Consider the following 25590-nt stretch of genomic DNA (forward strand, 5'->3'; position numbering starts at 1 on the left):
TAGTTCCTGTTGTTTTTGGTGTCTGCCCCCCATGGGTGAGGTTGGTTCAGTGGCTTGTGTAGGCTTCCTGGTGGAGGGGACTGGTGCCTGTGTTCTGGTGGATAAGGCTGGATCTTATCTTTCTGGTGGACAGGGCCTCGTCCAGTGGTGTGTTTTGGGGTGTCTTTGAAGTTAGTATGATTTTAGGCAGCCTCTCCGCTAATGAGTGGGGATGTGTTCCTGTCTTGCTAGTTGTTTGGCATGGGGCGTCCAGCACTGGCATTTGCTGGCCATTGGGTGGAGCTGGGTCTTAGTGTTGAGACAGAGATCTCTGGGAGAGCTCTCGCCAATTGCTATTACTTGGGGCCAGGAGGTCTCTGCTGGTCCAATGTCCTAAATTTGGCTCTCCCACCTCAGAGGCTCAGGCCTGACACCAGGCCAGAGCACCAAGACCCTGTAGGAAAGAAAGAAAGAGAGAAAGAGAGGGGGGGGTGGAGAGAGAAAGAAAGAAAGAAAGAAGGGAGGGAGGGAGGGAGGGAGGGAAGAAAAGAAAAGAAATAAAGTTATTAAAATTTAAAAAAATTATTTAAAAAGTAATTAGAAAAAGAAAGAAAGAAGAGAGCAACTAAACCAAAAAACAAATCCACCAATGATAACGAGTGCAAAAAACTATACTAAAAAAAGACACACACACACACACACACACACAAATGGACAGATAGAACCCTAGGACAAATGGCAAAAGCAAAGCTATACAGACAAAATCACACAAAGAAGCATACACATACACACTCACAAAAAGAGAAAAAAAGGGAAAAAAAATGTATATACAAATCAAAAAAAAGGAAGAGAGAAACCAAATCAATAAACAAATCTACCAATGATAATAAGCTCTAAATAGTAAACTAAGATAAACATAAAACCAGAAACAAATTAGATGCAGAAAGCAAACCCCAAGCCTACAGTTGCTCCCAAAGTCCATCTCCTCAATTTGGGATGATTCGCTGTCTATTCAAGTATTCCACAGACTCAGGTACACCAAGTTGATGGTGGAGATTTAATCCGCTGCTCCTGAGGCTGCTGGGAGAGATTTCCCTTTCTCTTCTTTGTTCGCACAGCTCCTGGGGTTCAGCTTTGGATTTGGCCCCGCCTCTGCGTGTACATCGCCTGAGGGCATCTGTTCTTCGCTCAGACAGGATGGGTTAAAGGAGCAGCTGCTCGGGGGGCTCTGGCTCACTCAGGCAGGGGGAAGGAGGGGTACGGATGCGGGGCGAGCCTGTGGCGGAAGAGGCCGGCATGACATTGCACCAGCCTGAGGCGCGCCATGCGTTCTCCCGGGGAAGTTGTCCCTGGATCCCGGGACCCTGGCGGTGGCGGGCTGCACAGGCTCCCGGGAGGGGTGGTGTGGATAGTGACCTGTGCTCGCACACAGGCTGCTTGGTGGCAGCAGCAGCGGCCTTAGCATCTCATGCCCATCTCTGGGGTCCACGCTGATAGCCGCGGCTCTCGCCCGTCTCTGGAGCTCGTTTAGGCGGCGCTCTGAATCCCCTCTCCTCGTGCACCCGAAACAATGGTCTCTTGCCTCTTTAGGAGCTCCAGACCTTTTCCTGGACTCCCTCCTGGCCAGCCGTGGCGCACTAGCCCCTTCAGGCTGTGTTCGCGCAGCCAACCCCAGTCCTCTCCCTGGGATCCGACCTCCGAAGCCCGAGCCTCAGCTCCCAGCCCCCGCCCGCCCCGGCTGCTGAGCAGACAGGCTTCTCGGGCTGGTGAGTGCTGGTCGGCACCGATGCTCTGTGCGGGAATCTCTCCGCTTTGCCCTCCGCACCCCTGTGGCTGCGCTCTCCTCCGCGGCTCCGAAGCTTCCCCCTCCGCCACCCACAGTCTCCGCCCGCGAAGGGGCTCCTAGTGTGTGGAAACCTTTCCTCCTTCACAGCTCCCTCCCACTGGTGCAGGTCCCGTCCCTATTCTTTGTCTCTGTTTTTTCTTTTTTCTTTTGCCCTACCCAGGTACGTGGGGAGTTTCTTGCCTTTTGGGAGGTCTGAGGTCTTCTGCCAGTGTTCAGTAGGTGTTCTGTAGGAGCTGTTCCACGTGTAGATGTATTTCTGATATATCTGTGGGGAGGAAGGTGATCTCCACGTCTTACTCCTCTGCCATCTTGAAGGTCTCTCTTTTGATCTTTTCTAATCATTTTAATCTTGGTTGGTGTCTTCCTACAAACATTTAAATTAATATCCATGCTCTCCTTTTAATATCATCCAAATCTTCCTATCTCTCTTGAGTTGCTCCATGGCAAAATAGACACCTCATTCTTGGAAAGGCCAGAATAGGCTCTCGCAGATATAATGAGATTGTTTTTGTTCTACTATTATATATATCCAAGCATTTACTGCACTGTTTTGGACAAGGTCATTTGTAGCTAACGCATTGAATTCACCCTTTGCTCTGAATGCCGCAAACTCATTTACAGTTGTTCATTCTCTTGAATTCTGTCCTCTTGGGCATTCTAACAATTCCGAACAAACTTTACGTTTCACTGACGTAGAGGCGAGTCTCTGGGGCAGGTTCTGGAGGCTGTGGTCAATAGAACGAAAAGCTGGGTTTGGAATTTGAAGACCTAGGCTTGGACCCCTGCACAGCCGCCCACTAGCTGTGTGATCTTGGGAAAGCACTGCGTTTTCCTGAGCTCGTTTCTGAGCTGTGTTTCCATCTCATGTGTCCACCTTCATCCGGCGTTGACGTGGCTCATTAGAACAGGGCTCCAGAGGAGCACCGTGACCCTGAGGCAGAGCCAAGCGCAGGACCCGCCACCAGCAGCACTGCGGACAGCACACCCCGTAAGGCACTTGGCCGTGGCCACTCTTTTTGTTTTGCCTTCATTTGCTTTTTCTCTCTCTGAGGATCCTCTCAGCGGTTGGAGTGTCGGTAACAGACATCAGTTTATTTTCTTGGTCCTCCCCTTGGCTCCCGGGGCCATTTTGAATGTCCTCTTGCTCTGTCCGGGGCTGGGGTCATCTGCAGATCTCCAGGGCTCATTAGTGCACGGCCCCGGGTGGGGCGCAGAGCCCGCATCACCCGAGCATCCTCCCCGATCGGGGAGTCCCTGCTGACAAAAGCCGGATTCTTCCTTCTCGTCTTGGCCTCAGATAAAGTGCCCCTTATTCCATTCTCCTCTGGGTCTCGAAGTTATGTGCCAGGTCTAAACACAGCGAGGCATTTAGATCTGAACGTGCAGGAAAGGCGATTCTGCACTGATGCGTTCCCTCGCTCACACTGCTTTATCATTTGCATCATTTCCCTTCTGCCCCCTTGGTTTGTTCCTGTGTCATCGAGTACCTCTGAGGTGCACCGTGACTCAGTTTGGAAGCTTGGCTGCATCACCCAAGGATGGGTGATCTGTGTCTTCTCTCTTTAGGGCCTCTCCCTGGATCTCTTTAGGTGTGGACACGGCCGGTGGATCCAGAGAAGGCACGTAGGGTGTGCCAGGGCCCTGCTCCGCCCGGCACACTTGGCGCTTTTCTGGACATGCTCTCGCTCCTTGTCTGAAACCCAACCCATTTGCCAGATGCTCCTGGGTAAGCCCACGGCGGTGCCTCTGCGCCCTCTTTGCCTGTTAAATGTGATGAGCGCGGTAACAGGACTCTTACGAAGTGAAACCCGGGCTTGTTTGGGCCGTTTCCACACGCCTGTTACATTCCTCGCCGGCGGTGCAGTCCAGAGGGAACCATTGGATCTTGAGCAGGGCTCCGGGGTGCCCTGGGGACGTTTTGAACCATCTTAATCATGTGCTAATCTAATTGGAAGCTCATAATATTTTGTATCGCAATGACGGGGACCGTGTGTCTGGAAAACCTCCACCCCTCATGAAAAGTTCTCACATCCAAACATAACACATCTGACACCTAGCATTTTATAAAAAGAGACGTGTGTCAGAAGAGATGTAGCGGGCGTCTTTGATGCGACTGTTCTATTATAGTTACTTGCTCATTGGAATCACGCTGGAATTTTAAGTATATAGACATAGATGCAATGCTTGTGGATGTGGAACAGATCTACCCAGGAAGGGAAGCCTGTACTTTGGAAGTCGATATATTGTTTCCATACTTTGAGGGCATAATGAGAGGAAAACAACCAGAGAGGGCCCTTAGAGAAAGTAGGACCCCCGTCTTGGAAGGCTTCCCTGCTGCAGAACACGATTGCTGGTACCTTCTCTGCACAAATTCCCCATACGGTCAGAGCTGCATTTCTGGTTAAATGCCCTGTTTCTTCTGGGTAAATTCCTCCCCCACTTCCAGCTGAAATTCTGGATGAATTTTGGATTAGATTCCTTTCTTATGAGCTGGCTTATATTGGTAACAGAAGTAATTGGACGATCTTTACCAGTTCATTATACTCTGGATCTGGAAAAATAGTCCTTGCAGTTTGCTTGCTTTCCCAGAATAGAAATGAAGCAAGAGCTGACACTGAAACGTGAGTCTTTTAATGCCTGTAAAGTAGCCGAGGGTCGTGCTCCCGAGATGCGCTGCAGCAAGCGGGCTGACCCGGCTTCTGTCAGCACTCACAGTGTTGATTCCTCCTCCAGGTGAAGTTCAGTTTCCAGGACCTCCCACCAACGTCCACGCCTCAGAAATCAGCAGGACATATGTCGTCCTCAGCTGGGACCCACCCTCCCCCCGTGGCAAGGAGCCGCTGATGTATTTCATTGAGAAGGTACACCCCGGCTGGGTTTCCTGAGGCTGCAGATCTCTGTAGGCTTTCCAGTGGTGCTGTGGCTTGTGTTTTAAGGATGGGCGGCTCTCAGATCAGTTACTTAATGGGAAGCTGCAGACACTGGCTGAGCTGTGAACGCCTGAGGGGTTCTGCGAGGGGCGTGGCATCCGAGGAGCATGTCCCGCTCAGGCCGTGCCGCCCCCCACCCCCCACCCCGTGGGGGCCAGTCAGGCTCCCGGGTCCCTGCTGTACACGAGGGCCTCGCACGGAGGGAGCCGCCAGCTTTCTTCCTGCTGGAACATTCTAGGCTCCCAAGTTCTGAGGATTCCGGTTGTGGGCAGGAGGACAGCGGCTCCTGCTCTCAGTTTGCTCATAAGCCGAGTGGCCACTTGGTGGCGATCGTGTTTAGGAATCCACACTTCAGACGGCGAGGGTTACGCAGTCATTGGTTTGCAGACTTTTTAGATCTGGACGCGTAGGAAGAAATAGTTTGTGTGTTGCAGACACACACACACACACACACACACACACACACACACACACACACACACACACTGAATGTACATCACCAACTAAAATTCAAGCACAGTACCCTTCCTCCATGCCCTGTGCTCTCTCTCCTGCTTTGGTCTGTCCACTGCACTAAAAATACAGGTTGTGACACAGTCATTCAGATCGCTGGCCTGTGACTGGGCTGTGGACCGTTGTTGAAAAACCTGTATAACCATACGAATCCTGTAACCGTGGTTTTGTGATCCTAAATTTATATTACAATGTAATATACAATCCAACACGTGTAATATACACATAAAGTCTATAACTCTTAATGTGAGCGTATATCTCTCATACAGTAATAGTGTGTAATGCAGCAAGGCGAAGGAAAGCAGGATGGAAATGAACAGTTTTCAGGCTACAGACGGTATAATGACCCTCAGCTTTCTCTGCTTATCTGCAAGGCTTACCTGTGGGCAGAGTCAGGTGTTAACTTCTTGCTTCTGGGTGCTAGCCTGTTGTTTTTGCGTCATGAAAATCTAGTGGTCAGCCCTCCCAGGAGGAAAGGCGCTTTCTCAGGCCCTCTTCGGAGACATTTTCCTACTCACCTACCCAGTGCCGGAAAGACCAAGTTGCAGCAAACACATTTAAAAATCTTGTAAAATTCTAAATTATTTTTTATTGAGACATGGTTGATGTACAGTATTATGTTGGTTTCGGGTGTAGTATGTCGTGATTTGACATTTGCATACATTATGAGGTGGTCACCGCAAGGAGTTTAGTCACCATCTGTCCCCATACAAGGTAATTACAGTATTATTGACCATCTTTCTTCTGCTGTACATCATATCCCTCGACTTTGCTACAGGACTGGGGGTCTGTACCTCTGACTCCCCTTCCCCTATTTCACCGCCCACTAGCAAACCCACTTTTAAAAAGAGGCCTGCCTCACCGAGGGCACCCTTCCGTCCCCTACCCACTGCCACGGGTGGTGAGTAAGAGCACAGGGTGTGTGATCAGGGAGAGGAAGCTTCCAGGACAGCCTGAGGGGAGCCGAGGTGTCCAGGGAGCCCGGGAGGGAGGGGCAGCAGGGACCCCGGGAGGGAGCCGGACTGCGCTACTCCCCGGTGAGCTGGGCGGGCGAGGCACCCACCTCTGTCTGTTGCTCACGGAGGACGGCCCTGCCCCAACCCATCCAAGGTGGTCTTGGGGGCCTTAGTTCCTATCAGACCTAAAAGGAACCACAGGGTTGGTTATGGGTCAGCGTCCTCTGTCTAGTCCTGTATTTCCACTTTATGTCAGGACCAGGCACAAGATGCTAGGAACGGCGGCGCTCTGGTTAATAGCTTGGCATCTGAGCACAGTTTGAAGCACGCGTCTTCCCCTGAGTGAGCTCCGCTTGGAAAGCCCACGTGGGGCCACAGCCCAAGGCGCACGGCCTGTCCTGTCCACGTTGGGCTCGTGTGCTGAGAGTTTGGCTGTGGTGAAGGCAGTGGTGCACTGCGGTCCTCGGGGTGCAGAACCCCAAGAACTTCCTCCACCCCTGCTTAGAAGATGGGCGCTGGCTTTTCTAGAAGCTTGGCTGTAAGACCCTAGCAGTGTCTTCCCCACTCCCTCCCTGTCTTCCCTCCTTCAGCCCCAGGGTCCTTTTCTCCCATCGGCCCAGCTAAGTGTACCCAGGGCTCCCCTGCTACCCCTCCCCCTGCTCTCCAGATGGAGAACATACTCGGGCACAAGGGGGCCTCTGACTGTGGATGCCTGCGTCAGTCCAAGAAAGCCACTTCACTTTTGCTAAAATGAGAGAAGACTTCTCTAAACAGGAATCTAATTTCTAGAAGCCTGGGTTGTTCGAAATGCTTTCCCAGTCCTTTCTGGCAGCCTTAGTGGGGTCAGAGTGCACTCAACTTTTACTACCTCAGGATTCCTTTCAAAAAGGGGGCTTATCTCTATAGGAATAAACTAAATTCGACATGCAATCCCAGTTTTAAAAGTAATTACCAATGATAAAACTTAAACACGCAGTGTAGAAAATTTGGAAAACATGTATATGTTATACAGAACAAAATGAAAATCACGAATAATTTGATCATGCAAAATAGTCATTATTAACGTGTGGGACATATTTAGTCTTTTTCTCCATCGTTTTTTATATCTTGATACATCATACATACAATTGGCATCCTGTATTACATTTAAGAAAATGATACAATTCCTCTCCTCTGAGTAAAGATCTTTATACAATAACTTAAATGGCTACATTTAATGTATATGTATCATTTTGTATCATAATGTACCTACCCTATTGCTGGTCATTTAGGTTGCTGTCACTTTGTTATTACTATAATAGCTGAGAAATGGCAAAAAGTTTAAACTGAAATGTGAGTAGTTTTGATGTAATTTTACACGTCTACTCCTCAATTATCTCTAATTGTTTAGAGTTCATTCCGTCTTTACTAAAACTACGACCTATGTATTGATTCCCTGAAGATTTCCATAGTTTATTGGCTTTCATGTAAAAATGTTCTCTGGTAACATTTCCAACTTTGGGTAGTTTCTCACCTCCTTCTCCAAATTGGCTTCCTTCTCCTAAAATTCACAACAGAGGTATTGATGGCCCCGGAGGTGCTGTGGGCTGTGGGTCCCCCGCGATGTAATCGAGGGCCAGAGTGGAGCATCCCCTCCCCGCCACGTGGGTCTGGGGAGCTTGGCTCCATCGAGGCCCCTGTCTTTGCAGTCCGTGGTCGGGAGCGGAAGCTGGCAGCGGGTGAACGCACAGACGGCCGTGAGGTCCCCCCGATACGCCGTCTTCGATCTTGCTGAGGGGAAACCATACGTGTTCCGAGTGTTGTCAGCAAATAAGCACGGCCTGAGCGACCCGTCGGAAATCACCGCCCCCATTCAGGCCCAGGACACCATCGGTGAGTTCTTAGCGCGAGTGACCAAACTGTAGGATGGGCCCCGAGTAACATCACCCGTGTTGGAGAACCATAACCAGTGTTGGTAAAGACGTTAGTGTCGGACGTGATTTAAAATTCAAATTGCCTTAAAATTCCATTTTACAAGAGATGAAGATCTCTCTGCCTCGTTTTGGTCAACACTTCTCCAAAGTTCCGTCTTCTTTCTATGAAACCAATAAATGGATTAGCAATATTTTTAGGCAATGGCCACTTAACAAAAAAAAAAAACAAAACCCAACCCTAAATGCATTAGGGTTTCTTGCCCATATGGCTTGAAATTCCCTCTCAGAATATGTCAAATACAGATTAGAGAAATTCTGAATCGTGCGAGGGGAGAAATCCATGGTCTGATTCTGAGTCCCTTGCAGAGTCCCTTGAGTCTGATAGAATTGTGTCCTATGTTTTTTAAATGGCTAATTTTATATCCCCACATAGTTCCTAGCAGGGTAGCAAAGCACGTGCGTCCCTGGGGGAGCTTTGCGGATGGGTCTGTAGGGGCGGCAGGGACAGGAGATTCCGTGATGGGAATCTCTTTCTTCGGAAGGGAGGGACTTGGGGACAGAGAGCACAGGGCCTGCCCGGAACCTCCTGGGCGCCCCTTTGCCCTGCACCGTCTTCCTTGTCCCTTCCTTGTCCACATCTCATCTAAAGCCCCAAGCTCTGCAGGCGAGAGGGCCACTGGCTCTCTGGCGTGCCCGCAGACTCCCGTGCCGCTGAGCCTGTGTCCCTGTCCCCCCTGCACAGTGGTCCCCTCAGCCCCCGGCCGCGTCATCACCTCCCGGAACACAAGGACGTCCGTGGTGGTGCAGTGGGAACAGCCGAAGCACCAGGAGGACCTGCTCGGCTACTACGTGGACTGTTGCGTGGCCGGGTCCACCGTCTGGGAGCCCTGTAACCACAAGCCCGTCGGCTACAAAAGGTGCTGCCTGCCCGGGTCCCCCCTCCACCCGACATCCTTGCCCCCGAGAAAACGTGAGAAGCACAGCCCCCGGGACCCACGGGGCCTTGGGGTGCAGGTGCCACGGCAGGAACACCTGTGATGTCCACACCACGGGCCGGGTTCCTCACCCACACATGGGGGCTGCAGAGCTGGAAGCTGGGGAGCTAGCTCTACCCCGCGGCTGAAGTGCTTTGTCTGTCGATGAAGAAAAGCCCCAGAGCATCTCCTCTGACGTACTCAGCGTTTAAGACTCACCCTGAAGAGGAGAGTTAAAGTAGCAACTAGGACGGGAAGGGTGTTTTATTTCTCTGTATCGAGGTTTTGAACTTTTAAAATTGCTTTGTTCACAAAGCTGACAGGCCTTCCCTCCGGCCACCAATTGCACAAAGCCGGGGAGGGGGTGGAGAGAGGCGCCTGGCTCCTGTGCAGGGGCGACGGCGGCTCTGCCGGCGGTGGGGCCGAGCATCTTTCCTGCCGACACTGACTCGCTCCCGTCTCAGGCTGAGCCTGCGGGGGGGCCTGGGTGTGTGAGGGTCCCCCCCAGGATGCGCTTGGGGGAATAGCTGTCAGATCCTCCACTGCGGACGGAGAGGAGAGTTAAAGTAGCAACCGGGACGGGAAGGGTGTTTTATTTCTCTGTATCGAGGTTTTGAACTTTTAAAATTGCTTTGTTCACAAAGCTGACAGGCCTTCCCTCCGGCCACCAATTGCACAAAGCCGGGGAGGGGGTGGAGAGAGGCGCCTGGCTCCTGTGCAGGGGCGACGGCGGCTCTGCCGGCGGTGGGGCCGAGCATCTTTCCTGCCGACACTGACTCGCTCCCATCTCAGGCTGAGCCTGCGGGGGGGCCTGTGAGGGTCCCCCCCAGGATGCGCTTGGGGGAATAGCTGTCAGATCCTCCACTGCGGACGGGTTATCCACTACGGCTCTGACACCCTTCCCTCTTCACTCTTTAAAAACCAATAAACTGGAAAAGGCTGTGGCTGGAAAAGGAGAGACATAACTGACGCTAAAGTTAGATGTTATGCACAGCCCACGCCAGCAAGTGCAGGAAGAGCTCTCAGAGCAAAACACCTCAAATATTCTAGTGCAGGGATTTCGTGAATGCCTGATACGTGTTGGCAGACTCGAAGGTAAATAGCTGTTGCTCATGTTTACTGAGTTCTTACCGCGTGCAAGGTGGCTGTGCTGAGAAGTAGGTGCTATGATCCTCTTTCACAGATGGGAAAACAAAGTCTTTCCGGGGTCAGGTAACTTGACTGAGGACTTAAAATCTGTTAGGGGTCCAAGCCGGTCTCCAAGCCAAATCTTAGCCAGTGTGGTGTAACCCCTTCGCCCTAAGTTTTACAGACGTGGGTTCTTTTAGGAAAGGAGAGGAATCCTACTTTAGAATAGAACTTTGATGCAGACAAAATCCAGAAGACCTGGAAATGAAGGGGGAGCCTAGGCACTGAGTGAGGTCGCTCAGGATTTCCAGGGCTTTGCTTCCCGTGCCCCCCAGGACCCGCGGGCAGCAGCTGGTGCCCCTGCCTCCCCCCCACCGCGAGTCCAGCTCCCTCAGCCCCAGTGTCGTTGGGTGTTGCTGGCTTACTTTTGGATGTGGCATGTTGATTGGAATTAATATGCGTCCGCGAGGCGCCTGAAAAAGTAAACTTCTTTTCAGTCCCAGTGACAAATGTTCATGGCGTGTTCAAAATGCTTTCTGTGTCTATTGTAGGAAGAAAAAGGGTTGAGCCTTGTATTCACACCCCCGATTCGTGTTTTTATCAGGTTCGTGGTGCACGGCCTAACCACCGGCGAGCAGTACATCTTCCGAGTTAAAGCCGTTAATGCTGTTGGGACAAGTGAGAATTCTCAGGAGTCTGACGTCATAAAAGTCCAGGCCGCCCTCAGTAAGTAATTCATGGGCGACTCTGTGCCACCTTTCGGTTCTCCGCTACGTTTTAATTTCTGCATGAATAAACCTTTATGATGCCGTTTGGAATATTACCAGAGGGGAAAAGTGGATGTAAATTGTTGAACAGAGAACACGCAGTTCTGTGGAAACCTCTCATCAATTGGCTACTTGTCTTGGGAATGCCAGTGTGAGAGGGAGAAAGGATAATATGCTAGTAAAATGCAAATTGAAAATAGAAAATATTATCAGAGGTCACACTGGTTTCCAAGCGCACGTGCCCCCATTAAAGTGTATGCTGTAGGGTGTGACTGTCTCTTTTCAAAATAGGTGCTAAAACAGAACGTCGATGGCTTTTTCAGCTCTTCTTAGTTCAAGGAACTTCACGTCACTCCAGAGAATTTCAAATGTTTATGTTAACTCTGTGGCTTTGTTCATAAATAGTGATCTTTCAAAATTATTATTCTGACTACACAGAACACTTCGGGGCCGAACTTGCAGTGATGGGCCCTAGGAAACCTGGTTTGCGCAGCTCTGTGTTGTATAATGTTGCTCTGGTTGTTTCATATAAAATGGACCCCATGTCTTAAAAGTATTCAGGAAGATTTAAAACCACGATCGCCTCGTAGACACATTTTGAATCATAGTATTATCTTTTCACTTCTGAGAGAAATGTTTTGCTCTTTATTTTTGTCTTCAACTAAATCTAAAAGTATCTTCAGAAATTACGATTTCTCGTCTAACAATAGAAAAAATAACGTGACTGGCATTTCCAAGGAATGTCAAATCTGATGATACTTAGGTGGGCAATATAGTAAAACATTAACTCTTATTTTAAGCTCATTATAATCTATCAGTTTTTCCCAGGAGGGACTTTCAAACATTACCACTAGCCTCTTCACGTCATTCCTACTAAATGAAAGCCAATCATGTACGTTTTAATTCTGCAATAAGACCAGCTCATTCCCGGGTACCTGTATCTCGGGTAACAGAGGATGATAGGACGTAGGTTGCTCAGAGTTGGGGATGGGGGGAAGCAGAGACACATCCTCTTCAACCTGTCAGGAAAAGATGGTCCATGTCCGAACAGGGTGTTCCAAAGGGAAACTTGAATTCATACTCATTTGAATTAATCTGAAGTTTCTATAACTATGGAGGAAGTTAAGACTCACTGGCCTAAGTCTATCGGTCATCACTGGCTGTGGAAGGTGAGGTTGTCATTCTTCATGGGCGCGATGAGAAAGCTGCTCTCTCAAGGTTTTCCTTAGAGGAGGGGGAGAGTCTTTTGTCTCAAGTGTCCTTCTTGGCCCTTGTATTATTGAAATATTGGAGGATGGATGTATGGAGGTATGTATTGGAAGATGTATTTAGAAATTGCAATACATATATATGAAAGAAGCTTTTTAAAAACCGACTCTCTTTAAAAGAGGAGACAAAGACCAGCGAAGATGGTGAGCAGGGAGACCTGGACAGGACAGAGGGTACAGGCACCCGGGGCCATCTTCCACTGCTACCCGTCCCTCTGAGGTGCTGGAGCCGGCCGCGGTAGGTTAATGATTATTGCACTAAGATCCGGGTGACCTTCCTGCTGTGTTTCCTGCAGCCGTCCCGTCCCATCCTTACGGGATCACCCTTCTGAACTGTGACGGCCACTCCATGACCCTGGGCTGGAAGGTGCCTAAGTTCAGCGGTGGCTCAGCCATCCTCGGTTACTACATAGACAAGAGAGAGGCTCACCACAGAAACTGGCATGAGGTCAACGCCTCGCCTCTCCAAGGGAGGATCCTGACGGTGGGTGCTCACGGACTCGTTCGCTTTTGCAGGCAATTTCTCACGCGGGGCAGGGTCCGCATTCTGTGTCTCAGAGTTCAGTGGCGTCAGGCAATTTGACACAGAAACAAAAAGGAATGAAACAATTCACCATGAGAACTTAGGGTCACGGAGCATCTTCTTTGGAGAAGCGAAGCAGAGGAGGCGAGCCGGCAGGTGGATCGTTTGCAGGTGCAGGCGTTGCTGTGAGCGGCATCCGGCCTCCACCCCGGTGGCTGGAGCTCTCAGCCTCGGGGCAGGATGCGCAGGAGACGGTGACGCTCGAGGCTCCTCTGCTCGTTTGTCCCCGTTTCCCAAGGAAGGCGTGTGCTCAAGCCTCCCAGTGAGCCTCTTGCCCAACTACGCGTTACGTCCGGGTGCAGGGAGCAGGAGCCACATGGATTTGGAGTAAGAAAGAGCAGAATCAGGTCGCCAGGCAAGCCCTCGGCAGCCCGCGGGCAGCAGCTCTCACCTCCCCGAGCCCCCGCTCCTCCCCGTGAGCTACCACGCAGGGCTTCTCGTGAGAGAGATGAGGGAGAAGGTGTTTGCTTAACGGAGCACCCGGGTCGGTGACGGTAGCTCACGCAGTTACCGGGCAGCACGCCCACCTGTTCATTCACAGGAGTCACGCGGTAAAGCGAGGGGTTTATTGCGGGAGGCGGAGAGGAGGTCTAATCCCTGTCTGGTACAGGATTCTGTGCCAGTACCTATATTTATGCAATACGTATCTATCATGCGTTTTGTTGTGTATGACGCGTATTGCCAAAATTCAAGCTCGGTGCGAAGATCCTGGCGTTTTGTCCACGCTTGTCCCCGGACACCTTACTGTTGGCTGTCAGGTCCCAAACTCCGGAGGAAATGCCCACGTGCTTTCTGAATGCCGACATTCCACGAGGCCAGACCTGCCTTCCAGGGGATAGAGCGGCTCCACGTGACACGTGCTTGCTTTGGGAGCTGTTGTGTTCAGAGACAATGTCATCCAGATGCTGTGTTTGATCCAGTGGCCGGGCTGCCGGGCAGGGCTGATGGTCTGGTCCAGGGCCTTCCCTCCATCTTCTGTGGCACAGACCAGGCAGAGTGGACCCTCAGGGGCCTCCAGCCAGTGTGCGGGGAGGAGACAGGTCACTCCCCACCGCCCCCCCCGCGAGGACGCTTCCCTTCCCGGGCCCTTGACACCCCAGGTGCGGTGTCGCCGGGGGTGGAGGGTGGAGACCCTGGGCCCGAGGTCAGGTCCCGCCCACCGTTCTTCCACTGGTTCCTTGTGGCTTTTGTCTCTGAGCCTGTTCCCCTGCCTGGGTCATCACGTCATCCCCGGGGGGAGGGTTTATGGAGTGAATGAGGCCAACCATGTCGGGGTGAAGGTGGTGACAGCAGCATGCAGGTGGAGCTATAACCTTCCACAGACGCCTACTTGACTTACTGACAAGGTCCCTCACCCTCACATTCCATCTATAAATCAACCAAAATACCCGCTTTCCCCCCGATGGATGGTAACGCAGCTTTTGTTTCATCTATTAATTAATTAATTAATTTTAAAAAATTGAAGTATGGCTGATTTACAACGTTGTGTTAGTTTCAGGTGTACAACAGTGATTCAGTTATACATACATATATGTATATATATAGATTCTTCTTCAGATTCTTTTCCCTTATAGGTTATCACAAGATGTTGAATATAGTTCCCTGTGCTGTACAGTAGATCCTTGTTGTTTATCTGTTTTATAGACAGGAGTGTGTACCTGTTAATTCCAACCTCCTAATTTATCCCTCCCCCCCTCTCCCCTTTGGTAACCATAAGCTTGTTTTCTATGTCTGTGGGTTCGTCTATAATTTAAACATCCTCTGAATAGGTGGAGGGCTTGGCAGAAGGCTCACTCTACGAATTCAGAATTGCCGCCTCCAACCTCGTGGGGATCGGGCAGCCGTCGGACCCCAGCGAGCTCTTCAAGTGCGAGGCCTGGACGGCGCCGGAACCGGGTAAGACGGTCTCTCCAGGACTCACCCCTGGGTACCCCGCGTGCACACGCGGGGCTGGCCGGAGAGGGGGCCTTCCGTGGCGCCAGCCCAGGCCTCACCAGCCTCTGCAGCCAGCAGGCCTCAGTCGCTCTGCAGAGATCCTGGCACCACTACCACGTGCCAGGCCCGGGGCAGAGCTGTGCCTTAGGTGGCGCCACCCTGTGGTCCGGGCCGTGGAGACACAGGTAGGGCAGTGACAGGCACCGAGTCATTAGCACTGAAGTGTGAGGCAGGGGGGCCACCCACCCCCGGCTGCTCCCCCGAGTCGAGGATGCTGTGGCCAGAGGCTGGTCCAGGGCAGACCTGCTCCAGGTGAACTTCTCCCAAAGGGGCGGAGAGAGGCCAGCTCCCAGCAGGAGAGGCTCCAGCTGGGCCAGAGTGGGGACAGCAGGACCTTACTGACGGTGTATGCACTCAGGTCTCCTCCTCCCAGACCACGTGGGAGCTTGGGGCCTCTGGTTCTAAAGTGAACATTGACAAAATATCTGCATTTACTCAGGGCTCCACATTTTAAAACTGTTCTCACAAATTTGCAGGGACTGGGCATCGATTTCTCTGTATCCAGTCCATCAGGACCCCTAATGCCGTGGATAATATGCTCATGGTTTGAACAAAACAAAGTGAGACAAAACAACGAACCTGAAGTTGAAGCTGAAAAGCTCAAAAAATTGAGACGATTGTTCAGTTCTGTGGCCAGATTATATGGCTTTTTCTTTTCTTTTTTGGGGGGGCAGGAGGGCGGGGGATACTTGTTTTAATGAAATTAATTTTTTCCCCTTGGAAGAGTCAGTGGAAGGAGAAGCTGTAGAAGTTCCCAGAGGCTTTTGGGGGCTTAGAGGGATTGGTTAGGGTGGGACCCCTCCTGCCTTTACTGCTCAAGGCTCCGCTGGACCTGGGCGTGGTTGGCGGCGCCCCAGGGTCACTGTCACAGGCGGGCCTGGGTACTAGGCTGGTGGAGCTGGTGAGTGCTTGGTTGCCGGGTGGTCAGGCTCCCTGGGTGAGTCCTGTGATGCCCAGGTTTCCAGCCCAGGAGGTGGGTGGGTACCTCAGGATCCTCTCCTGCACACCTTTCTCTCTGTGAGACGTACCTGCTGGTCCCGGGAGAGCGTGTGGACTCGTGAATTCGACCACAGGCTCGCCTGACTTTTCAGGTCCTGCCTACGACCTGACGTTCTGTGAGGTCCGGGACACGTCCCTGGTGCTACTCTGGAAGGCCCCGGTGTATTCGGGCAGCAGCCCCGTCTCCGGGTATTTCGTCGACTATAAGGAAGAGGATTCCGGAGAGTGGGTCACCGTCAACGAGGCCACCACGGCACATCGCTACCTAAAGGTGACGGCACTCCTTCTCAGGCTTTGTCTTCCGGGGAACATGTTGCATCCCTGTCGGGGGTCTAGCTCAAAGCCCCCAGGGAGCTGGGCACATGACCTGGTACCCCTGCTGCCAGCCAGTGGCGTTCCAGGTGCCCGCCCCTCCGTGGACGTGGGGAGCGACTGGATGGGTTTCCTCTGCTTCCTGCCGCCCGACAACCCCCAGTGGTGCTGACACCTCACGGTCACGGGCTGCGTTGATGTGCCTTCCACGGTGATGACTAGAATTATGTCTTTCCGCACCAAGCCCGTGTTTTCTTCGCTCAGTTCACGAGATCGCTGATGGACGTCTATCTGATAAACACGCACACACGTACACACAGTGTAAACACGTTTGACAGAATTATGCTGTGTAATTTCTCTATCCCCTCTTTCTCCAAATACTTCTGTTTTTAGCACCTGCAATTCACCGGTCACTGGGGTCAGGTTAGTGCTGACAGTGGCTTAGACCCGGGGACCCAGCTGCCCTCGTCAGAGGCTTTCTTCTTTGGGTTGTGGGCTCTGGGGTGTGGTTTAGACAGAGAGGCAATGTACTTCCTTAAAGGAAGCCCGCACCTGAGTGACAGGTAAATGGGCAGCTGCCTCTGGAAAGCGGTTGGACAACATGAAACAAGATCAGTGTCTTCTGAACGAACAAAAACTGCTCAGAATCCAGCTGAGTGAATTCGTTAGAAATTAGCTAATATACATTTTATTTTTGGTTATCAATGCAGATTACAATATACATCGTCTGTAGACGTATAAGAGATGGGTTTAATTTTGATATTGCCCCAATGATGGGATATTTTGCACAAAGTAAAAAATCACATGTGAAATGATATTTAGTCCCGTAGAATTACGTTAAATATCAACACCAGATTATAAACTAGAGGATATGATTTCAATTCTGCTTTAAAATTTGCAAAGAACAAAGAAGAGGATATATCAGAACAGTAGCAACCCTGTTTATTCTCGCCAAGTGAGGGCACGAGCCTGCCCGTCTCCTTTTCCCTTCTGCACTCCTGACTTCCTCTGTACGGCTATTCCAATGGGAAGAATAGGCTATTTGTAAAAAGAAAACACGTGTGTAATAAAATGTGATGAAGAATGAAGTCATTTTCATCTGTCTGTTCACATGTGACGTTTCCTCCTTCTTTCAAGGTCTGTGACCTGCACCAAGGAAAAACCTACATCTTCCGTGTCCGGGCAGTAAACGCTAGTGGGGTGGGGAAGCCCTCAGACACGTCGGAGCCGGTACTTGTGGAGGCCAGGCCAGGTGAGCCTCATCTGCTCGGCTGTTGACAGGGCAAACCTCACAGCAGGGTGATCTGGAAGGAGGGATGCGTGTGTGTGTGTGTGAATGGACGGCGGATGCATGGACGGTACCCGTCACATTTATAGAAGGAGTTGGATTGACAGACGCAGTACAGCATGTCTTCAGAGACCCACTGCACGCCCCCCCCAGCATCCTGGGCAGCAAGGGGCACGTGAGTTCATTCTGCAAGGGTGGCAGGGTCTTCGTTTCAGCAGTAGAACATGCAGGGATGACGATGGTCTTTTATGTTACTGCTGAGTTTTGATCAGAAATTATAAAGCCGCTGGCAATCTTCTTGGCTAACAGTAGTAAGAGCCCAGCTGAGGGGACCTTGGCGGGGAAGTGCTTCCGAGGGGAGGGGGGTGAACTCACGGGATACGTGGGGAGGAGGATCTCTGGAAACCATGTTTTCCCTGGATTTCTCCCCTCCCTGGAGATTGGCTCCATGGATACCCTGCCACCCGGCTCTGTGCTCCTCTGTCCTCCTGGCAAGGGGCGCGTCTGTGTGCACCTGGCTCACGCCGGCGTGTCTCCTCCCGTTATGATTCCTAAGGGACAGATGCTGACTGGCCTGTGTTGGGCCAGGTGTCCACTTGGTCAAAAAGGAACAAACAAACAAACAAACGATCCCCCGAAGGAAAAAGTGGAGAAAGTAGAGCCCGGGTGTGTGGGAAACAAGTGCCCTAACCACGCTGCCCGGGCCCCCAGGAGTGGCGAGGGGTCAGATCCCAAAGGGGAAAAGGATCGTTATGGCCAGGATCGGCAGCCCAGAGGGTTTTCTCCAGTGCTGCTGGATGCAGAAAAGGAAGTGGACAGACATGTGATGACTTAAAACCCAAACCTGAACTTTCCTGCTTTCCATCAGCTGCCCAGAGGGCTCGCTCTTTCACATCTGCCCGATGTCCTGGGTAGACCGTAGGCAAAAACTGATGATTCGATGTAAAACAAGCTCTCCGCCTGGGCCATCCCCTCTCCAGAAAAAAGACTCGGAAGGATGCTGTGTTCCTAAGATGCTCCCTGGCGTTCTCGCTCCGCAGGCACCAAGGAGATCAGCGCGGGCGTGGATGAAGAAGGCAACATCTACCTGAGCTTTGACTGCCAGGAGATGACGGACGCCTCTCACTTCACGTGGTGCAAATCCTACGAGGACGTTGCGGGTGACGAGAGGTTCAAGGTCGAGACCGTGGGGGACCAGTAAGTTCCACTCTGGAGCTGGCAATCCTCACCTCTTAGGAACGCCTGCAAACACAGTAATTAACATACCGGCTTTTCTTCCCTTTCAGCTCGAAGCTGTACTTTAAGAATCTGGATAAAGTGGACTTAGGGACTTACTCTGTGTCCGTCAGTGACACGGATGGTGTGTCCTCCAGCTTTGTCTTGGATGCGGAAGGTAACACCTGTAGGACATAGGCTTGCCTTTTGGGGTTTTATAACACTTTCAGAGATTGACCCTAACAGAGAAAAGACTGATTTGCTTAGAACAGGGGTGTGCGTTTGCAGGAGGCTGGGGATGGGAAATCCCTTTTAAAGCCAAAAATTACTTTGGAAATTACACAAACTCTTGAGTTTGTACTCTAGCCACTACATAAATCACTGGTCCGGGAGCATTTTATTTCTTGCTGTATACATTGCTTTTATAGCCTTCCACTTGTACTTTTAGAGATGAGTTTTAGTTACGTTTCATTAGTTTGGCAAGTAGCATATTAGCAAATAAGTCCGTACAATTAATGAGAGGCGCACAGATGAAAGAATCCTCCCTTTTCTCCCAACATTGAATAATCGAATAATCGGATGATAAAAGAAAACACATACATGTATATATATACACACACATTTGTATGTATATTTTTTATGTGTGTGAAATAATATTTAATTTCCATAGTTAAAATCACTTGCTGTCTTATAAACAGAAAACAGCAGAAAGAAGTGAAGGAAGTCGGTTTATTATGACCCGGGGAAAAGCAGCCGTTTCTCTTAGGCAGGTCCCCGGGTCTGAGTCCCGCAGACAATGAACTGGCCTCGGGAGGAGGATTCTTCCACTGCCTGGGTTGATGTTTGTGTCCAACCCTTATCTACCACCCCGTGCTGGTCAGAGTCAGTTTTACAAGTTTGTACGATGATAAGTCAGTGATGTGGAGGGAACTGTGTAGCATTGGACAGAACCCTCAAAACTCCGTGTTGGGCCTTTAAAAGCTTCTGAGTCTCTGAGAGCCCTCACTTAAAATGCCTTAAGCTTGATAGTCTAATCCTTTCCTTATCAGCTGGCATCTTGTTTGGCTGCAGTGAAGGGTGTGGTCCCAGGAGAGGGATACAAGGGGGGACGCCTAGGACGGGTGGGGAGGGGACAGGGTCTGATGGCTGCAGGCATCCGCAGGTCCCATGCAGACGTTGGGGGCACGGGGGTGAGCCCATGTGCGTTTAACGGGACCAGCAGGAGAAAGACAGAGGGGCCGCACCATCTCTGCTTCCTGGGTTCCCTGGCAAGCTCACTGCTCACAGACAGGGCGGGAAGGGACCGGAATCTGCTCACCTGCCTTTTAAGCTGCCCTTTCTGACCCTCACTCAGTGGCCTTCACACAGCTTTTTACTAGCAAAACATCCTTAAAGACTTCTGACAAGTGATGTACTCCTCTGCTCCGTTTGAAAGTTTGCAGATGACGTTTTCACCTTAATTTTAAATCGTTGCAAAGGATGAGCATTTCCAGCACATTTTATGCTGTATACAGACCTCAGGTACATTTCAGGCAAAACCTTGATGCTGCACCTTTAGCTCATTTGATGTATGGAAGTTCCCCCTGTGAGACCTAATGGGGGTGTCAGCCCTCACCCTCACATCAGCCGTCTAGGTGGAGTTACTTCTGGTCACAGAAAGTCTGCTTCATTGTTCGTTTCAAATAAACAGGTGCATACAAACCTCTGTGACCATGGTCTCATTGCTAAATGCTAATTTTAAGAAGAAAGGAAGGAAGGAAGGAAGGAACGAAGGAACGAAGGGACGAAGGAAGGAAGGAAGGAAGGAGGAGGGAAGGAGGGAAAAGGAAAGAAGTGGTTTAGAACCTTCAATTGTTCTTAACTTGCTCTCGGGATGCTCAGGAGCAGTGCGTTTTTATTTTTTAATGTATCATCATTATTATTTATTATTTAAATTCATGATAATACACCACAGTGAAGTTCTGGGTGGGTGAGAGAGGTGCTGAAGCAGGACACTTTTAACGCGGAAGGAAAATCACAGAGCAGCCACGTTCTCAGCCAGCCAGACCAATTTCAGGAAAGAGTTCATATGGAATTAGAGGATCTGGAAATGGGTCCCTTTACATACCCCCCCTGTAGGTCTTCCTCTCTTCGAGGGGTACACCTGCCCCCCCGTGCCCCCCACTCCCAGGGACCTCTGCCCTAACCCGTCCTAACGGGTCCCTTTAGTAAGTGGGTTCTTTAAATGGTGAGGATCTCAGTTGCAGGCGGTAATTCACTGGAGGGAGTATTCAGTTACAGTTATCCCATGTCTCCTTTTAACTCGCAGTTCTAATTTCTTTCACAGCCTCAAATTAAACTTGGTGATGTGATGTCAAATCTCTGCTTTGCTTTTAAGCCAGCTTCTGAACGTACAGGTCAAAACCAGTGATTATATTTTTCTTAATTTTAGAGCTGGAACGTTTGGTGGCGCTGAGCAATGAGATAAAAAATCCCAGTAAGTGAGCCTGGAGCTCAGAGCAGGATTGCGCTCTGGGAAGGCATGTTCGTTACCGCGTGCAGCTCTGGAAGGGACGCTCTGGGGAGGGGATGGCCTCGTTTCGTGCTCCAGCTTACACACTTGTCAACAATTCGCTCAAAACAAGTATTAGCTAATATTGTAACGTGTAGCAATTTTCATTGCATGCAGTGTTTTGGATTTCGGGTTGAGTGTGGCTGTTTAATCCAAGTGAGAATTGTATCAAATGGGATCTTCAGTTATTGGATTACATTGAATTCAGAAAGAATATATCCATCTGTGTTCACCGGGCCCATCAGGAAAGCAGACCGTGCACGTGCAGGGCTTCACGGGGCCTGGAGGCTTTGAATGCAGCGCCAGGCTAACTAGAGTCTTATTTCTTTGTTTTGGTTTTCATAATCCAGTTCAGTACTCCGGGGTTTCACATTCTCCAAAAATTTAATAATGAGGATTGATATTTTCCTACAGTATACAGCTATTCTTTCTCGCAAGGATTCATGCATTATTGACTTGTGATTTCTTTTCTTCCTGCAGCAATTCCTCTGAAGTCAGAATTAGCTTATGGGATTTTTGATAAGGGCCAGGTCCGCTTCTGGCTGCAGGCTGAGCACTTATCCCCAGACGCCAGCTACCGCTTTATCATTAACGACAGAGAAGTCAGCGACAGTGAGGTGAGTTCATGTGTGCGTGGCCTCTGGCTTTGGAGATGGCCAGGTATTACTTGGGAAGGTCAGTTCCTGAAAGTCAGTATTCTGGGTCTGTTTTCATCCCTTTTCGAGCTGTAGAAGTTGGGGTGTAGAAGGCTGACAACATGGATGAGGGATGGTTGATTCTCGCAATGTTCAGAGATTTGGTCTCGGTTAGGTGAGAGATCAGGAGGCCTTTAAATCCAAGCCTGTTGGAATTAAGGAATGACAAGCTACGTTTTAGGGACTTGGTGGTATGAAGAGGTTCAGGTTACGTGGGGTGGCAGTTGTCCTCAGTGGATCAGTTTATTCACTCTTGATGACGGTTTTGAAGGGGTATATTTTTGCCCTGATGTGAGCAATGCCTCCCTAGGCCCCCCTCCCACTGAGAGCGCCCCATGGAAGGCGTCCGCTGGGAAATTAGTTTCTGCACCTTCCCTGAGCTTTTAGGCTGCCCCCTTGGCCTGGCAAATCTGGGCAGAGAAAAATGTGTAGGATGCTATGATACAAACACTTTGCCCTTCTTCCACTTTTCATCGTGTAGAATGAAGCTTACAGATATTACAAGGATTCCTTTTTTGCCTGTGGAACATTGTGTTTCCATATACGTCCTCTTGTCTAATTATTCCAGCGCGACTGGGAGCCCAGTTAAAAGACGACCTGTTTGACGGAGCCTTTCTTTGTTGTTCAGCGGTGCCCTTGGGGTCTCTCACATCCCACCATCTTTACCCCCTCCGCTCTCTTTTCCCTTGACACCCAATGCATCGTGTCTATTTAGCTATCCTACGGAGCCTTCAGTGCCTCAGCGGTGTGTCTGCTGCACGGATCTCGACGGGATGCTTGAGATGTAGGGATTTCTCATGCCAGGTGCGCGGCCCACTTACTCTCCCTCTGAGCTAGGTGCCTCATCCCTAGTCTGGCCTCTGCGTCTGATGGGTTTTTAGTAAAGCTTGGTTAGACGAACGTCTCTCAGGAAGAAATCATGTATGGACAAAGATTGCGTGAGTTTTCTTATCCAGTCCATCTTCCCCGTGAGAATGATGACATCCTTGAAGAACTGTACAAATTGGGCAGTTGGCTAGGAAGTAGAAAGCATGCGGTTTCCTCCTGGCTGCAAAAAAGCACACAGTATGGATACTGTGTATGGAAGAGCATCGCATGATCAAGGTAATTGGAGACATTTTCTTTGAGCAGAGATCATGCTACGGGATGCAATGGAATTTAGTGTGATTGCACTTTATTTGTAGAACATCTTTTGATTAACATTCCGACCTGCTGTGGAGAGCTTGCTTTAAAAACGGATGTCTTTGCTACCTGACTCATCGTTTGGAATACGGCTGTACGATTTCATTCCTTAAGTAGCAATCCACAGGTGACTTTTCCATGTGGAGATTGATGCTATTTTGTGAAAGTCACGTAATAGCCTGTATTTATGGCCCCCATAAAATCACTGAACATCACCTCGCTGCATAACGGCAATCGCTAGAAGCCTGATTCTTTTCTCAAACCTGCCCAGAGCCTGCGGTGCAGAAGCTGAGAAAATGGAGAAGGCTCTGGATTGTAAGAGTCCGGCTGGTGAGCGTGGTTCCTTCTCACTTCTCAGACCTAATTAGAGCAGGTTCCTAGAGGCCTCTACTCCCAGATGTTTGACGGGGGCGAACGTCTTACAGGCTCAGAGCGGCACCGTTGTCTGATCAACTTGAAATTTGCTCCCCGTATTCAAAAGCAAATACTCAAAACTGCAAAGAAACTCGAGGACCCCGGCAAGGTACACCTGCTGCAGCCCTCAGGCTGCTGTCCCTTGTCCAGCCCCCAAGAACTACCGGAGTCTCCGGGGAGGTAGCAGTGTCCCGCTCCCGTAATCAGGAGGCTTCCTGTAATCGGTACCGCCTCCTGAGATGACCTCTCTCTCAAAATGTAATCTGAGCTCATGCCTTCTCATTCATGCTCTCTCTGTCACTTTATATACACCAAGTTCCCATCGAGAAAAAAATCTAAGCGATGTTGTACAAGTACACAGTGTATGCTTCACTTACTTGAAACAATATTGGAGTTTCCGATTTCCAGGTGATTTTTTTATGTTTCCTGGAAGTCAGGGCCTGTGGGCAGGGGTGGGCTTTATTCACTTAAAACCTGAAAGTCACATTTGATCAAACAGAACCTCAGGCATCACGTTAACCCTTGGGACCTCAGACACTCATCTTCCTTTCCCCGTGGATGGCAGCTTACAGTCTGCAGATTGTTTTTGATTGTCCGCCGTAGCCTAGAAAAAATGAGACGTAAACTTGCCCTCCTGGAGCTTATCCCAGAGTTGAAGAAATACAGCTTCAATCAGAGAATGATATAGAAAAATTACAGAATGAAGAGCGTGTTAAAACAGTACAGTGAGCACTGATTCAGAGAAGGCGGGGGTGTGGAGAGGCTGGAGTAGTTAGGCGAGATTTCAAGAGCAGTGGATTCCTGGGTTCTCCTTCGGACGAGGAATGCAGAGAATGGGCCCCGGCACAGGTGCGCCCTGCAGCCTGCACACGCGAGAGCTAGCAAGGTGGGGGGCCGGGGGGGGCGAGGAGGGTGGGCTGACCAGGGGAGTGGCCACAGGGCATCTTGCAAATACACTTGGATCAAACGGAAGGGGTCAGAAGGCAGAGGTGCCTCTTCCAACGTCAGGCAGGAGAGTTTAGAAACGATGCCCGCTGCTGAGGGAAACAGGCTTAGGGATGTTGAGCAAAGGTGCTATTTTGCTAATATTCATCTTCTCAGCTCTCTTGTGACACTGGCGTTTGGAATCCAAAATGTAAGTGTCACCTGAAGGAGAAAGAAGAGCACTGTGAAAATAAATACACACGAGGTGTCAGAAAATGGCCGATCTTACACATTTTCTGTTCGTTACCCGCAGATAGGAGTTCTTTGTAACAGTCTCATCGAGGTGAGGGCTGTAGAAGGAAGTGCAGGGTCTCAGGGGAAGGAGTGGACTCTCCTCCCCCGCCTCCTGTTGGTTGGCTGGTGACCACAGGTTATTGGCGATGACCCGCTCATCTCACCCCACAGCCCCACCTTCCCGGGACGGCTCATTCCTCAGGCCGCTGGCGGTGGGGGGGGGGGTGGCCTTTGCGTAAATCCCAGCCGGGCTCCTCTGAAAGGAAGCAGCAATGCCTGCAGGGAACCTCACCAGCAAAGGTTGTCACGCTTTTGCTCATTCCGGGCGGAGCGTCGGGGGGCTCAGGGCCAGAGGAAGCAGCCCTCCTGTGCTGTTGTGAGTGGTGGTCCCGAGGGGAGCCCCGGCCCCCGCGCCCCGGTGCTGTCCTCGCCCTGAATGAAGGCTGCAGCGAAGACGAGTCCTTCTTTGGATGCCTCCCTGACCCCTGATTGATTGCAGATATCGTATCCAAGGGTGGAATGAGACAGGGTCCCTGCGCAACCACACCTCAGTCTCTGTAGCTCATCACAGGCGATGAGAGCTCAGAGACGTGAGCTCTGGAAGGGCGGCACCAGGAGAGGGTCCCCCTTGGAGGCTGCCCGGACGGGGGATGCAGAGCCTGGGCACCTTCTACCCTGGTGCTGGTGGCGGTGTTGAGTAGGGGGCGACCAGTCGTGATGCCCGTGTCCCCAGAGTCCCCGGGACTGAAGCCCTCGCGGCCGTGGAGACGGTTGGTTGTTGCCTGTGGTTTTGTGATCGGTCGTGGCCAAGGGCGCCCCGTTCTCTCTCCCCCGTGTGCTGAGCTATCTCACATCAGGTGCACG

General features: G+C 50.8%; 1 protein-coding gene across 1 annotated transcript in view; it reads left to right on the forward strand.

Annotated features, from left to right (window-relative positions):
* LOC102975554 (myomesin-2) overlaps positions 1–25590 on the forward strand; it is a 62091-nt gene that overhangs the window by 34223 nt on the left and 2278 nt on the right. Inside the window, exons 14-25 of the mRNA XM_028484853.2 lie at positions 4559–4686; positions 7913–8096; positions 8880–9054; positions 10844–10965; positions 12571–12758; positions 14627–14753; positions 15944–16122; positions 17301–17415; positions 18492–18648; positions 18738–18844; positions 21098–21142; positions 21698–21834. Of these exons, the coding sequence (XP_028340654.1) occupies positions 4559–4686; positions 7913–8096; positions 8880–9054; positions 10844–10965; positions 12571–12758; positions 14627–14753; positions 15944–16122; positions 17301–17415; positions 18492–18648; positions 18738–18844; positions 21098–21142; positions 21698–21834 (1664 nt within the window). The remainder of the gene's footprint in view (positions 1–4558; positions 4687–7912; positions 8097–8879; positions 9055–10843; positions 10966–12570; positions 12759–14626; positions 14754–15943; positions 16123–17300; positions 17416–18491; positions 18649–18737; positions 18845–21097; positions 21143–21697; positions 21835–25590) is intronic.

This window comes from Physeter macrocephalus, unplaced genomic scaffold, assembly GCF_002837175.3.
Source record: "Physeter macrocephalus isolate SW-GA unplaced genomic scaffold, ASM283717v5 random_254, whole genome shotgun sequence".
Lineage (NCBI taxonomy): Eukaryota > Metazoa > Chordata > Mammalia > Artiodactyla > Physeteridae > Physeter > Physeter macrocephalus.